We start from the raw sequence: 12,870 nt of genomic DNA, 5'->3' as shown, positions 1-12,870 counted from the left end.
TGATCTTTCTCGGAACAGGCTGCTCCGGTGCAGTTCCCGATTTCAGATGCTTACTCCAGCCATCGGATCCTCCTTGCCATGTCTGTTCTCAATCCCTCTCTTTACTTCCTCACCTAAACCCTAACTACAGGTAAATTTTGACATCACTTTCTCTTTGGGTTTTTGATCTTTTAAGCTGTGGAGATCGTGAAATTTAGAAACCTTGTTGCTTTACATAAAAGACCCTTTTGAAATTGGGGTTTGTGATTGAAAACAGAGACATCTTTTTGTTCTCTCTGTTTCAGAATTTACGTTTTAACCCTTTTTAGGTGGATACTGTAAAATCCGATTTCTAGTGTTCTTCTTGGGGGACATTGNTGTTTTTTTTTTTATGTTTTGGGGTCAAATAAATGTCAAAGTTATGACTAAAATATTACAGTATCACTTTGGTCTGGTGGGTATATAATAAAGACAACTTTGTGTCACCTATCGCATATTCTGATCAACTAATGCAATAAACAAACATGTAGCCGTTGGCTTTTCAAGTCAGCGTTGGACCACGAGAAGATCGTAATCTTGAAAGATGGAGAAGAATCAATGCGATAATGATCGAACGGCTCTGATCTTTCTCGGAACAGGCTGCTCCGGTGCAGTTCCCGATTTCAGATGCTTACTCCAGCCATCGGATCCTCCTTGCCATGTCTGTTCTCAATCCCTCTCTTTACTTCCTCACCTAAACCCTAACTACAGGTAAATTTTGACATCACTTTCTCTTTGGGTTTTTGATCTTTTAAGCTGTGGAGATCGTGAAATTTAGAAACCTTGTTGCTTTACATAAAAGACCCTTTTGAAATTGGGGTTTGTGATTGAAAACAGAGACATCTTTTTGTTCTCTCTGTTTCAGAATTTACGTTTTAACCCTTTTTAGGTGGATACTGTAAAATCCGATTTCTAGTGTTCTTCTTGGGGGACATTGTTTAATCCAATCTTGAATCTTGATTTTGGCAGATGCAACACATCGCTCTTGATTGACTATTGCTGCGAGGAAGAAGATGGTAGACACTATTACATAATTATTGATGTTGGGAAGAGTTTTAGAGAGCAAGTCCTTCGTTGGTTCACCTTCTATAAGATTCCCCGAATCCATTCTGTTAAGCCCTTTTATTTTGCTATCTTCTTGAATTCTTGCAGTCTGAAATGAAATCTATGCTGATGAATGAATTGAATTGTATGGGTTGTGTAGATAGTTCTAACTCATGAGCACGCAGATGCTGTTCATGGTTTAGATGATATTCGATCTATTCAACCTCGCGGTTCAACCATTGACTCTGATCCACTTCCTGTGTTTCTATCTCAGTTTACAATGGAAAGGTAACAATCTTTAGGTTTTCCCATCTTCGATTTGTGGTATCTATCTCAATTAGCATTTCCCTGGTGAGACTTTTAAGGTAGCAACATTGTGCATTTTCTTGCAGTATTGCTACAAGGTTTCCATATTTGGTTGATAAGAAGGTTAAAGAAGTACCTAGACGAGTTTCACAGCTTGACTGGAAAATCATAGAAGAGAATTGTGAAAAACCATTTACTGCCTCGGGCTTATCTTTCAATCCTCTTCCAGTTATACTTCTTTTGACTTTTGAGTAAATAAAAACAGTCTGATTATTCTTTTGAGACCTTGAAGACTCAATAATCTTTTGCTAATTAGGTGATGCATGGAGAGGACTACATTGCTTTAGGTTTCCTTTTCGGTAATAAAAGTAAAGTGGCTTATATATCAGATGTATCACGCATTCCACCGAGTACCGAGTATGGTAAGAGCTCATTGTGGTTCCGCCTTAATCATTATCACCATGTATTTCACTTCTACTAAGAGAAGGATTGATCTTTTAATGAATCTTTGACTATGCAGCTATTTCTAAAGCCGGGGCTGGACAGTTAGATCTTCTTATCTTGGATACAAATGTAACTCGCAAGGTTAATATCATTTTGTAACTTTCTTTTACCGCTATTCGTTCGTGAAATTTTGTTGTTGCTGACCGACATCTCGTTGATAATAGAGAGGACTAAATCCTACACACATCTGTTTTCCTGAGGTTTGTTTCAATGTTTTTCTTCATTTGCAAACAATGTTTCATTACTCTGAACACTTTTGAAAGTAAGTTTCAATATTCCTCTGTTCTTTAGGCTCTTGAGATCTTAAAGAGGCTCTGTCCAAAGAGAGCGCTATTAACCGGTATGACACATGATTTTGATCACCATGAATACAATGAGATACTTGCGGAATGGTCTCTAAGGTACGTAATGAAACATATGTTATAAAATGATCTCTATATATCAACATTGTTATATGCTGATAGACTATGTTGATTTCTAGGGAAGGAATACAAGTGCAGCTTGCTCACGATGGATTAAGGGTTCCGATAGAGCTATGATCAAATTGCTAAATCCAAACTCAAGTGAAAATTTCAGAATTCTTGTTACCTAAGCAAAAGTTTAAGTGACAAAACTTCCAATATTATAGGATTTAGAATCTATATTTTGATACATGAAATGGAATCCCTATTTGTTTACTTCTTCTGGGAATGATTTGAAATCTTTAAACCAAGCCCTTGAAACAACTTTTCTAAATCTGAAATCTCATCCTCAATATTCACTTCATCTTCTCTTGTGATCTTCTCATGCAACTTGTTTAGTCTCTGAGTCCCAACATTCATTCCTTCCCCATAATCTCTAAGGGCTCGTCTCATTGATCCATTCTCCTCTTGAACATCTTTGTATTTCCTTTTCAAAGATCGGTATCCGTCAATAGACTTGAGAAGCTGATCAGACAACTCTTTGTTTCTTCCCTGAAGAGACACATCGTTGCATCCTTGACAATCATCATCTTCTTTCTTCTCATTACTGTGCTCTGCCGCGCAATTCTGCACTTTCTTTAGCAATTTATCATTTTGAGCCCTAAGATCACTTATAAGCTCCTCCATTTCGTTCCGTTCGTGAGCTTTCCCCGCAAGCTCCAAAGCCATTATCTCTTTCTCTTTCCCTAGACTTGAACACATCATTTGAAGACTCTTTCTTGCAGCCATACTCGCGCTTATCTCTTTTCTCAGCTTCTGAACATCATCAGGATCGTTCTGTGGCGGCTTCATCGGATTCTTGTTTGGATCATGAGTCGGTTTCAGCTCTGTGTTGCATCGTCTAAGCTCTTTTTTTCCGGATGATGATGATGATTGTTGCTGAGCTTTCTGGATTCGTGTCTTTAGATCCTCGAGAATCGTCATCATCGTTTTAACTCTCTGTACCTTCCAATCATCGTGCTGTCTTGAGGTTGCTTCATTGTGATCTTGAACGAGTTTCAGCAGTAGCTTCACGTTCGTAGTGATCCCTTAAAAAAACAGAAGCAAGATGACGTTTAACAAAATTACTTGCCACGCAAGCCACAAGATTGTTATCTTTGCTATAACAACGTAGATAAAATCTGAATGAAAGAAAACTATTAGATGAATATGATAGGTTTACCTTCTAAACCAGAATCTTCATGAGATGGGTGCTCTCTGGTTCTTGTTGGTGATGATGTAATAGATCCAGAATCAGAAGGAACTAAATCCGGCGCAGAAAATGCTCGGAGACGGCTCATGTTTTCCGGTTTTAAAAACGCCGTCTAGAGAGAATCAATCAGCCAAAAAATAAAAAATAATGAACAAAGGAAGAGAGATGTTAGAAATTTAGACAATAACAGAGAGAGAGTTATGGTTGTTGTGTTTTTGCAACTTCCCCTGTTTTGTGAGGCGTAATTAGTGGACAATCATTTTGGCTTAGGCTTTTCTTTTCAACTAAATTTGTCTGTCTTACCTCATTTCACGCTCTATTTTTTATTTTTATTTTCTATTTAAAATAATTTAACATTGAACGTAAACCATGTAAATAATGTGTGCTGCCGAAAGAAACACAAAATTATGGTCCTATGCACGATTCATATAATTAGAACATTAGGCTTATAGTTATGTATTCTTGTAGATATATAATACTATGAGGACTTTAATTGTAAATTTGTGAAGGAACCGAAAGGTCTGCAATGTCGTGCCCTAGCCGCTCTATGGTTTTGGGAACGGAAGTTCAGGATGAGCATATGAAGGATGACGGCCAGTCGCCAGGGTCGAGTCTAGTGATGATGAGTTCGTATGTAATGGAGAATAGAGAATAGAATGTTTACATATTTTAGATATGCGTATATTTAGTTTGTACTTATCATATATTCTCTTAGCTTGATCTTCAAGTTTTGTAAAATTGTATATATACTCGACCTTTAGGTCCAAAGCAATACCCAGAAAATTCAGTCTTTGATCTCTTCTTTATTTATCATGGTATCAGAGCATGCATAAAATATTTTCTGATTTGATCCTGATATTCGATCTCTTTATTGAACCTATCTTGATTTTTCTGTGACAATGACCGAAGACGTGAAGAACATTGAATCGAAACCGAAGACGATGGAAAATCTATGACGAACGATTTCTCCATATGACTTGACCTCGAACGACAATCCCGGAAGCATCATATCGCGTCCTCTCTTGAGAGGAGATAATTATGAAGAGTGGGCTATCAACTTGGTGACCGCTCTTTACTCATGAAAGAAGTTTGGATTTCTCGATGGATCCATCAAATCTCCAACCGAAGGATCACCTGACTTTGATGATTGGAAGCCAATCAATGCACTAATTGTCTCTTGGATTAAAATGACAATCGAACCTAAGCTGCTGTCTAATATCTCGCATAAACCGCTGGCACGAGATTTGTGGGAACACATAAGAAAGAGATTTCGTGTTACCAACGGACCTCGTGTTCAACAGTTGCGAAAAGAACTTGCAAATTGTCAACAAGCTGGGATGAGTATTGAAGCATACTACGGAAAGCTTACGAAGATTTGGGATTGTCTTGGATGTTATCGACCTCCGCTGAGCTGTACATGTGGTCTTTGCACATGTAACTTCAGTGCTGAAGATGAGAAGAGAAGAGAGGAAGATAAGGTTCATGACTTTGTGATGGGACTCGACGAAGAAGTTTACGGAATGGTGAAGTCAAACTTGCTTTCTCAAGAACCGTTGCCTACTCTCGAGTATGTTTACTTGAAGGTGACTCAAGATGAGGATGCTCGACTGAAGAAAAAGAATCCTGAAGAGAAACAGGAGAACATGGCGTTTGTAGCGCAAATTCAAAAGCCAAAGTATCGAGGAGATGACAGAGACGTTGGAGTTGTTTGTTCAAATTGTGGACGAACAGGACACCGATCTGAAACGTGCTTTCAAATCTTAGGATTTCCAGAGTGGTGGGGTGACAGACCACGAAATCGTGTGGGTCGTGGAAGAGGAGTTGCACCACCAGCCGGACTCTCACGAGGAAGAGGTGGAGTTGTCCGTGCAAACGTGGCAAGAGTAGTTGGTCTACCAACAGTTGGTGTTGCGAACGTAGCCGTCACGGATGCGGATAGAACAGCGGTGTGCGGTCTTACAGACGAACAGTGGCTCAGCGTCAAGCGTGTGATGAACGCTGCAGCCATCGGAGCAGATGAACAATCCTCGGGTAAGTTGATTTCTCCCTCTTGGATAATTGATAGCGGAGCGACACATCACTTGACATGTAAGAAAGAGATTCTTACAAACCTGAGAACATCGACACCAACGCAGATAATTTTGGCTGATGGTCGGATAGTAGTAGGAAATACAGTCGGAACAGTTGTGTTGAACTCTCATCTAAGTTTGATTGAAGTGTTCTACATAGAGAACTTAGGGTTTGATTTGATATCGGTTTCACAGTTGATGGAAGAAAATAACTGTGTTATTCAAATGTCTGTTCCGTTTTGTGTTGTTCAGGACCGCACTACGAGGATGCTGATTGGGATAGGTAGACCTCTTGGAGGGTTGATGTACTTTCAGAATATGGAGATAGTTGCAGCGGCAAAGGGTCACACAAGTCAGTCTGTGGAGTTGTGGCATAGACGTCTGGGACATCCATCTTTGAAAGTAGTGCAAAAGTTGTCTGGTTTTGGTTTTAGTAGTGATAGTAGTGATTTATCGAATAAAGCGTGTGAAATTTGTGTCCGCGCAAAACAAACTCGTCGTTCTTTTCCTTTAAGCAATAATAAGACTTCAGAGATTTTTGAAATGATTCATTGCGATGTTTGGGGTCCGTATAGAACTCCATCGTTCTCAGGAGCAAGATACTTCCTTACCATAGTTGATGATTACTCTCGTGGTACTTGGATCTATCTCATGAATGCAAAAAGTGAAACTTCAACAAAGTTGAGATATTTTCTTGCTTTGGTTAAACGACAGTTTGGGAAGCAAGTTCGAACAATACGTAGTGATAATGGAAGCGAATTCATGTCACTAACGACATATTTCTTAGAACAAGGGATACAACATGAGACATCTTGTGTTGGAACACCGCAACAGAACGGATGTGTGGAGCGAAAACATCGTCATTTGCTTAACGTGGCTAGAGCGGTCATGTTTGAGGGACACTTACCGGTTGAATTTTGGGGAGAATGTGCACTTGCGGCTGCTTATCTGATTAATCGAACACCATCTCTAGTATTACAAGGGAAGACACTCTATGAAGTGTTGTATGGTAAACAGCCTTTGTATGATCATCTTCGTGTGATAGGATGTGTTTGTTACATTCATAACCAAGATCATAAAGGAGACAAGTTTGTGAGTCGCAGCAGAAAGTGTGTTTTTGTTGGGTATCCTCATGGAAAGAAAGGATGGCGTGTGTATAACATAGAAAAAGAAGTGTTTGTTGTTTCACGAGATGTGGTGTTTCGTGAGGACACACTTTACTTCTTGTCTTCGCAGAGAAGTGAAACTGAAGATCCATTTGTGGACAAAGCACAAGTGGGTTCTACGACTAACGATGATCAAAGAGACTTTGCAGAAGCAATGAAAGATGATCGATGGAGAAATGCAGTGGGTAGTGAAATAGGGTCACTTGAGCTGAATAAGACATGGACACTTGAGGATTTACCAAAGAATAAAAAGGCAATTGGCTGTCAATGGGTGTTTAGAGTTAAGCATCGTTCGGATGGAACAGTTGAGAGGTATAAAGCGAGACTAGTTGTCTTAGAAAATCGACAGGTTGCTAGAGTAGATTACGGTGAAACATTTGCTCCAGTTGTTAAGATGACTACGGTGAGAGCCTTTCTATCTGTGGTTGCAGCTCGTAACTGGGAGGTACATCAGATGGACGTACATAACGCTTTTCTTCACGGCGATCTTGAAGAGGAAGTGTATATGACGTTACCACCTGGATTTCCTTCCCGACACGATGGTAAAGTATGTAGACTGCGGAAGTCGCTATACGGTTTGAAGCAGGCTCCACGTTGTTGGTTTGCTAAGCTTGCCTCTTCACTTGAAAAGTATGGTTTTGATCAGTCCTTTGCGGATTATTCTCTGTTTGTTTACAAGAAAAATGGAGTCGAAATTAGAGTACTGGTTTATGTGGATGACTTGGTCATCACGGGAAACACTGTACGCGCGATCGAAGAGTTTAAAAAATATCTTAGCACATGTTTTTACATGAAGGATTTGGGTGTGTTAAAATATTTTTTAGGCATCGAAGTCTCGAGAAGTCCAAAGGGGATTTATTTGAGTCAAAGGAAGTATGTGCTTGATCTTCTAGCGGAGACTGGGCTGTTAGATTCGAAACCGATATTTTTTCCTCTTGAGCAACATCATCGACTTGGTTTGGCAGTTGGTCCATTTCTTACAAACCCGGAATCGTATAGACGACTAGTTGGTAAATTGATTTATCTTGGTGTTACTAGACCCGACCTCGCATACTCTGTTCATATTCTGTCTCAGTTCATGAGTGCTCCGCGAGAGGAACATTGGGATGCTGCTGTTCGGGTTCTTCGATATTTGAAAAGTAGTCCGGGGCAAGGTATATTGCTTCGAGCGGACTGTGATCTTCAAATCACCGGGTGGTGTGATTCCGACTACGCCGGCTGCAAACTAACACGACGTTCTTGTACGGGCTGGTTTATTCAACTTGGACAGTCACCAATTTCTTGGAAAACGAAGAAGCAAGATGTGGTCAGTCAATCGTCGGCCGAAGCCGAGTATAGAGCAATGGCTATGACAACAAAGGAGTTGAAATGGGTGAAAAATCTTCTTCTCGATTTAGGTGTGGTGTTGACGCAACCGATGCGTCTTTACTGTGACAATAAGGCTGCTCTACACATTAGTGCGAATCCGGTGTTTCATGAGAGAACAAAACATATCGAAAAGGACTGTCATTTTATCCGCGATGAAATCAAGGCAGGACGTATTGTTGCAGCTTATGTTCATACGACAATGCAACTTGCGGACATTTTCACTAAAACATTGGGACAACGGGAGTTCGATGAGTTTCGAGACAAGCTGGGCATTTTGGATCTTCATGCTCCAGCTTGAGGGGGGTAATGGAGAATAGAGAATAGAATGTTTACATATTTTAGATATGCGTATATTTAGTTTGTACTTATCGTATATTCTCTTAGCTTGATCTTCAAGTTTTGTAAAATTGTATATATACTCGACCTTTAGGTCCAAAGCAATACACAGAAAATTCAGACTTTGATCTCTTCTTTATTTATCAGTATGCGGAGAAGGTTCAGAGTAGTAATGGTAGAGGAGTACCAGTTCCAGAGAGAGTTCTAGAGGAGGAGTTTGTGCTGTCAAGAATGAGTTTGGAGTTTCCCGATGGGGAGGAAGGAGAGCCGGTCATCACGATTGGTAAAGAAGTGTTGGATGCCATGAACGGGTTATACCGGCAGTGTATGATCGTGAAAGTTATGGGACGTCACATCTCAGTGGAAGCGATGAATCGAAGGCTCAAGGAGTTGTGGAAACCGAGGGGTGGGATGTCGGTGTTGGATCTACCGAGGCAGTTCTTCATGGTGCGGTTTGATGTGGAGGAGGATTACTTGAGGGCAGTGACAGGTGGTCCATGGCGTGTATTTGGTAGTATTCTAATGGTTAAAACGTGATCACCGGACTTTGATCCGGTAAGAGACGAGATTAGAACTAGGCCAGTGCGGGTCAGGATCGCAAATCTGCCGGTGAACTTCTATCATAAGACTATATTGATGGGGATCGCAGGAGGGTTAGGTAAACCGATTAAGGTGGACTTGACATCTTTGAGAGTGGAACGAGCAAGGTTTGCTCGTGTGTGTGTGGAAGTGGACTTAAAGCGGCAATTAAAAGGGACACTAATGGTGAACGGGGAGAGGTATTACGTCTCCTATGAAGGTCTATCATAATTGACTTTTGTTTTTTGAGAAGTTGTTTTGTATTAAGCCCACTTGTTTGCAATATTCTATTATTAAAAGTCGGATGTACCGGAATATTGAGAACGAGAGCGTGAGAGCAAATCGGAGAAATAACACATCTAAAATAGTTTGTTAGACCATTAGCTAATATACCGATTCTTAATCTACAACATTAAACCAAGCTTAATTAACCAATGTTAACCAAAGAGGCAAAGATAAACGTAACGTAAGCTTGGTTCTATCATCTATGAAAATAATAGATTTTTTTGGTAGATGTTTACTAATCTAAACGAATCCGAGTTATCAATTAAGATACCATTTGATCATACCAGTTGTCAATTTTATTTTCTTATACGCGCGTGTGAAGTCTGTTTAGCCTGGTCTCTTGACAATACATGATCAGTCTCTTTGGTTTTTGTGAAGCTTTTGAAAACGATTTGACTTTATTTATGGGCCTAGGCCCAATATGTTTTTCGATTATTGAGCCTGAGCGTTTAATACTACGGGGACTTTAAATTGTAAATTTGCGAAGGAGCCGAAAGGTCTGAAACTAGTATTTATCTAACTAATCACTTGACGACGTTTTAGATACTCATAAAATGGCCTCTTCGCATATAAGGGACGACGACAAACCCATAAACTGGGTGGAACTTCCGGAAGGACTGACGTCATTGATCCTGCACTATCTTGGCGCCACTGAGATTTTGGAAAACGCTCAGAAATTGTGCACCCAGTGGTGGCGCATCTGCAAAGACCCTTCAATGTGGCGTAAAATTGACATGCGAATCCCGAGAAACCTCAAATTCATTGAGTACGATATCGAGATGAATACTGAAGACCTCAGCGTCGATGATCTCCTTACCTTCATCGCCAATAGGTTGTGTTCTGTCTCTCTCTATATAACTTTGACTTTTGTTTTTGAGAATCTGAAACGCCTTTGACTTTTGTTTTTGGGAAGTTGCGTTGTTTAATACCCATTCAATGATGTGCCGATTCTAGGGCTAAATTAAAATTGTTGTCCTTGTGTGTCTTAGACCATGTTCTCAACTTAACATGCAACTATTTTTATTTTAGATCAATTAAACTGGAACGCCTTGGACGTATGATGTGTCACGCCGTTGATCTTAGCCAAGGTGGCTTGGTAGAGATAAACATTGAACTTTTTGGCACTGATTCTCTCCTCACCTACATTGTTGATAGGTTGATCTCTCTTCCCCTAAAACTAGCATGCATATTTTTTTATTGAAATTTATGAAGTTGTACATACATAGTGAGATTGATTTGATTACAGAAAGGATTTGCTAATTTCTAGGGTTGGATCTAATTCTCGGTAGTTTGAGCATTATGGGAAAATTTATGGTTTAACTCATTTTGACATCAACATTGAGTTCTTTGCATCGCCTCTCTCCTTATAACTGGTTAAAGCCCACATATATAGGTTTCTATCAAGAAAAAATTTCCATGTTTGAATTTTGCAAGTGACTTTAATTTGAATCCGCATCTTTGCTATGGTAGTTCTAGATCAAATTTGGTCAACTGAAGAAACAAGAAAAAATCTCATTAAATAGGAAGCATTCCCAACTCCCAAGTTCCTTTTTGAGCTTATGGAACTTTTATCCTTTCCTTGCTGGTCCAATATATACAATATAAAACCATGCATAATGCATTATGTATGTTTCTACGTTAAAACCTAACCGCTACTAGTATAGTTTCACAATGATACTTATTTTTGTATCTTGATGTTATATACTTCTATCTCTTAGATCAATGTTTTTGTTAATACTTGCAGATCAAGTAATTTGAGACGCCTAGGACTTGCTAAGTGCGATCAAATAACAGGCATGGGACTTTTCTCAGCGGTCATGAAACTTCCATTGCTTGAAGAACTCGAGCTTTCATACTGCAAAATCAGAGGACAAAATTTGGAAGCTATAGGCTATGCTTGCCCGCATTTGAAGACATTGAAGCTAAACTGTCAAGGCTACAGGCTGCTCCCTCACTTGGAGTCTAATTATGGTTCCGTAAACATTGCTAAAACAATGCTTGATACTGATTATCAGATCATAGACATTGTTAAAAGAATGCATGAACTGCGACATCTCCAGCTTTTTGGGAACAGACTGACAGACATTGGCTTTAACGCCATTCTCGACGGCTGTCCTCACTTGGAACATCTCGATTTACGCCAGTGTTTCAACATCAACCTCGTAGGGGATCTCGAGAAGCGTTGTTTGGAGAAGGTCAAAGTTTTGAGACGCCCCAACGACTCAACAGCTGATTACCCATATGATACCAGTGTACTCGATTTGCCTTTCTGATACGCATGTCATGAAGTCTGTTTAGCTGGTCAAACGACGGTATCTCTCAGTCTCTTGGGTTGTTTTGTGTGAATGCTTTTGAAAACAAATGACTTTAATAATGGGCCTAGGCCCAATATGTTATTTGATTATTGAGCTTGTTAGTGCGTGTATCGTAAATTTGAGCTGAAACTTCAAACAATCTCCATCACTCCATTAATTTTCCCAAAATGGCTTCGTCCTCTTCGCCGCCGTCCGGGAACTGGGCGGACCTTCCACCGGAATTAACATCTTTAATTTTACTCCGTCTCAGCACGGTTGAGATTCTGAAGAACGCTCAGCTAGTATGCAGATCGTGGAAACGCGTCTGTAAAGACCCATGGATGTTTCGCAAAATCGACATGAGAAACAACAGTATCTTCGACTACGATAGGATGTGTCGTCACGCCGTCGATCTCAGCGAAGGCGGTTTGGTCGAAATCAACATGGAACACTTCGGTGACGATGCTCTCTTCTCCTACATCTCTATTCTTAGAATTTTGATTGAAGAAGAATTAGTGCAAATTGTGAGGATTAGGTCAAAAATTTAACAGTGCTTATAAATTTTATTAAGTGGACTTGCTTCTGTGTCAAGTTAGAAATCATTATTTGTCGAATCTATGGTTTTGGTTAAGCAGTGCTCTCTGAGTAAATTTTGATAATTCTATCACAATGTTTCATTTGCAGATCAAGTAATCTGAGATGCCTTAGGCTTGAAATGAGTCATCTACTAACAGCCGAGGGATTTGTCAATGCTTTCACGAAACTCCCATTCCTTGAAGACCTCGAGATTTTACATGGCTTTCTAGAATTTGATTTGAAAAGTATAGGCCAGTCTTGCCCACTCCTGAAGACATTGAAGCTAAACCGCACTTGTTCCAGCCCGTATCGATGATGAAGCTCTAGCAATTGCTGAAACCATGCCCAAACTACGCCACCTAGAGCTTTTTGGGAACAGACTAACCAACTCAGGCTTGAACACCATTCTTGACAACTGTCTTCACTTGGAACATCTTGATTTACGCCGCTGCTTCAACATTAACTTATCTGGGGATCTCAAGAAGCGTTGTTCTGAGAGGATCAGAGATTTGAAACGCCCCGACGACTCAACCGCCGATTCTCCATTTGATGACACTTCCGATACTGATACTGATTTAATATGAAGGAGACTGGTCTTACTCATATTATAGTGATGGCAGTACCTACGAGTTCTAGGGGTGAAATTAACGATCATTGTGACTATATAAATAA

General features: G+C 40.0%; 3 protein-coding genes and 1 pseudogene across 3 annotated transcripts; 3 read left to right on the top strand and 1 right to left on the bottom strand.

Moving 5' to 3' along the window:
- On the top strand, nucleotides 483–2,549 carry LOC104737407 (putative hydrolase C777.06c). The gene is made up of 9 exons (XM_010457576.1): nucleotides 483–729; nucleotides 988–1,129; nucleotides 1,223–1,350; nucleotides 1,455–1,596; nucleotides 1,685–1,790; nucleotides 1,889–1,953; nucleotides 2,037–2,072; nucleotides 2,164–2,273; nucleotides 2,354–2,549. Exons 1-9 carry the CDS (start codon nucleotides 563–565, stop codon nucleotides 2,409–2,411), a joined length of 954 nt encoding a protein of 317 aa, XP_010455878.1. The 5' UTR covers nucleotides 483–562; the 3' UTR covers nucleotides 2,412–2,549.
- Nucleotides 2,525–3,745, bottom strand: LOC104738469. The gene is made up of 2 exons (XM_019234832.1): nucleotides 3,496–3,745; nucleotides 2,525–3,361 (listed from the first exon to the last, which is right to left on the bottom strand). Exons 1-2 carry the CDS (start codon nucleotides 3,611–3,613, stop codon nucleotides 2,547–2,549), a joined length of 933 nt encoding a protein of 310 aa, XP_019090377.1. The 5' UTR covers nucleotides 3,614–3,745; the 3' UTR covers nucleotides 2,525–2,546.
- LOC104738468 (putative F-box/LRR-repeat protein 23) lies at nucleotides 10,108–11,601 on the top strand. The gene is made up of 3 exons (XM_010458639.1): nucleotides 10,108–10,160; nucleotides 10,358–10,483; nucleotides 11,073–11,601. Exons 1-3 carry the CDS (start codon nucleotides 10,108–10,110, stop codon nucleotides 11,599–11,601), a joined length of 708 nt encoding a protein of 235 aa, XP_010456941.1.
- On the top strand, nucleotides 11,811–12,828 carry LOC104738467 (annotated as a pseudogene).

Source organism: Camelina sativa, chromosome 13 (genome assembly GCF_000633955.1).
Source record: "Camelina sativa cultivar DH55 chromosome 13, Cs, whole genome shotgun sequence".
Lineage (NCBI taxonomy): Eukaryota > Viridiplantae > Streptophyta > Magnoliopsida > Brassicales > Brassicaceae > Camelina > Camelina sativa.
The sequence above is the reverse complement of the archived record's forward strand: the minus strand, read 5'-3'. Positions and strand labels throughout refer to the sequence as shown.

Coding starts and splice junctions, on each gene's coding strand:
- LOC104737407 (XM_010457576.1), top strand. CDS start 563: ATGGAGAAGAATCAATGCGATAATGATCGAACGGCTCTGATCTTTCTC. Junction 1,954..2,036: donor ATACAAATGTAACTCGCAAG/GTTAATATCATT, acceptor CGTTGATAATAG/AGAGGACTAAATCCTACACA. Junction 2,274..2,353: donor CTTGCGGAATGGTCTCTAAG/GTACGTAATGAA, acceptor GTTGATTTCTAG/GGAAGGAATACAAGTGCAGC.
- LOC104738469 (XM_019234832.1), bottom strand. CDS start 3,613: ATGAGCCGTCTCCGAGCATTTTCTGCGCCGGATTTAGTTCCTTCTGAT. Junction 3,362..3,495: donor TGAAGATTCTGGTTTAGAAG/GTAAACCTATCA, acceptor TGTTTTTTTAAG/GGATCACTACGAACGTGAAG.
- LOC104738468 (XM_010458639.1), top strand. CDS start 10,108: ATGAATACTGAAGACCTCAGCGTCGATGATCTCCTTACCTTCATCGCC. Junction 10,161..10,357: donor CTTACCTTCATCGCCAATAG/GTTGTGTTCTGT, acceptor TTTTTATTTTAG/ATCAATTAAACTGGAACGCC. Junction 10,484..11,072: donor CTCACCTACATTGTTGATAG/GTTGATCTCTCT, acceptor TAATACTTGCAG/ATCAAGTAATTTGAGACGCC.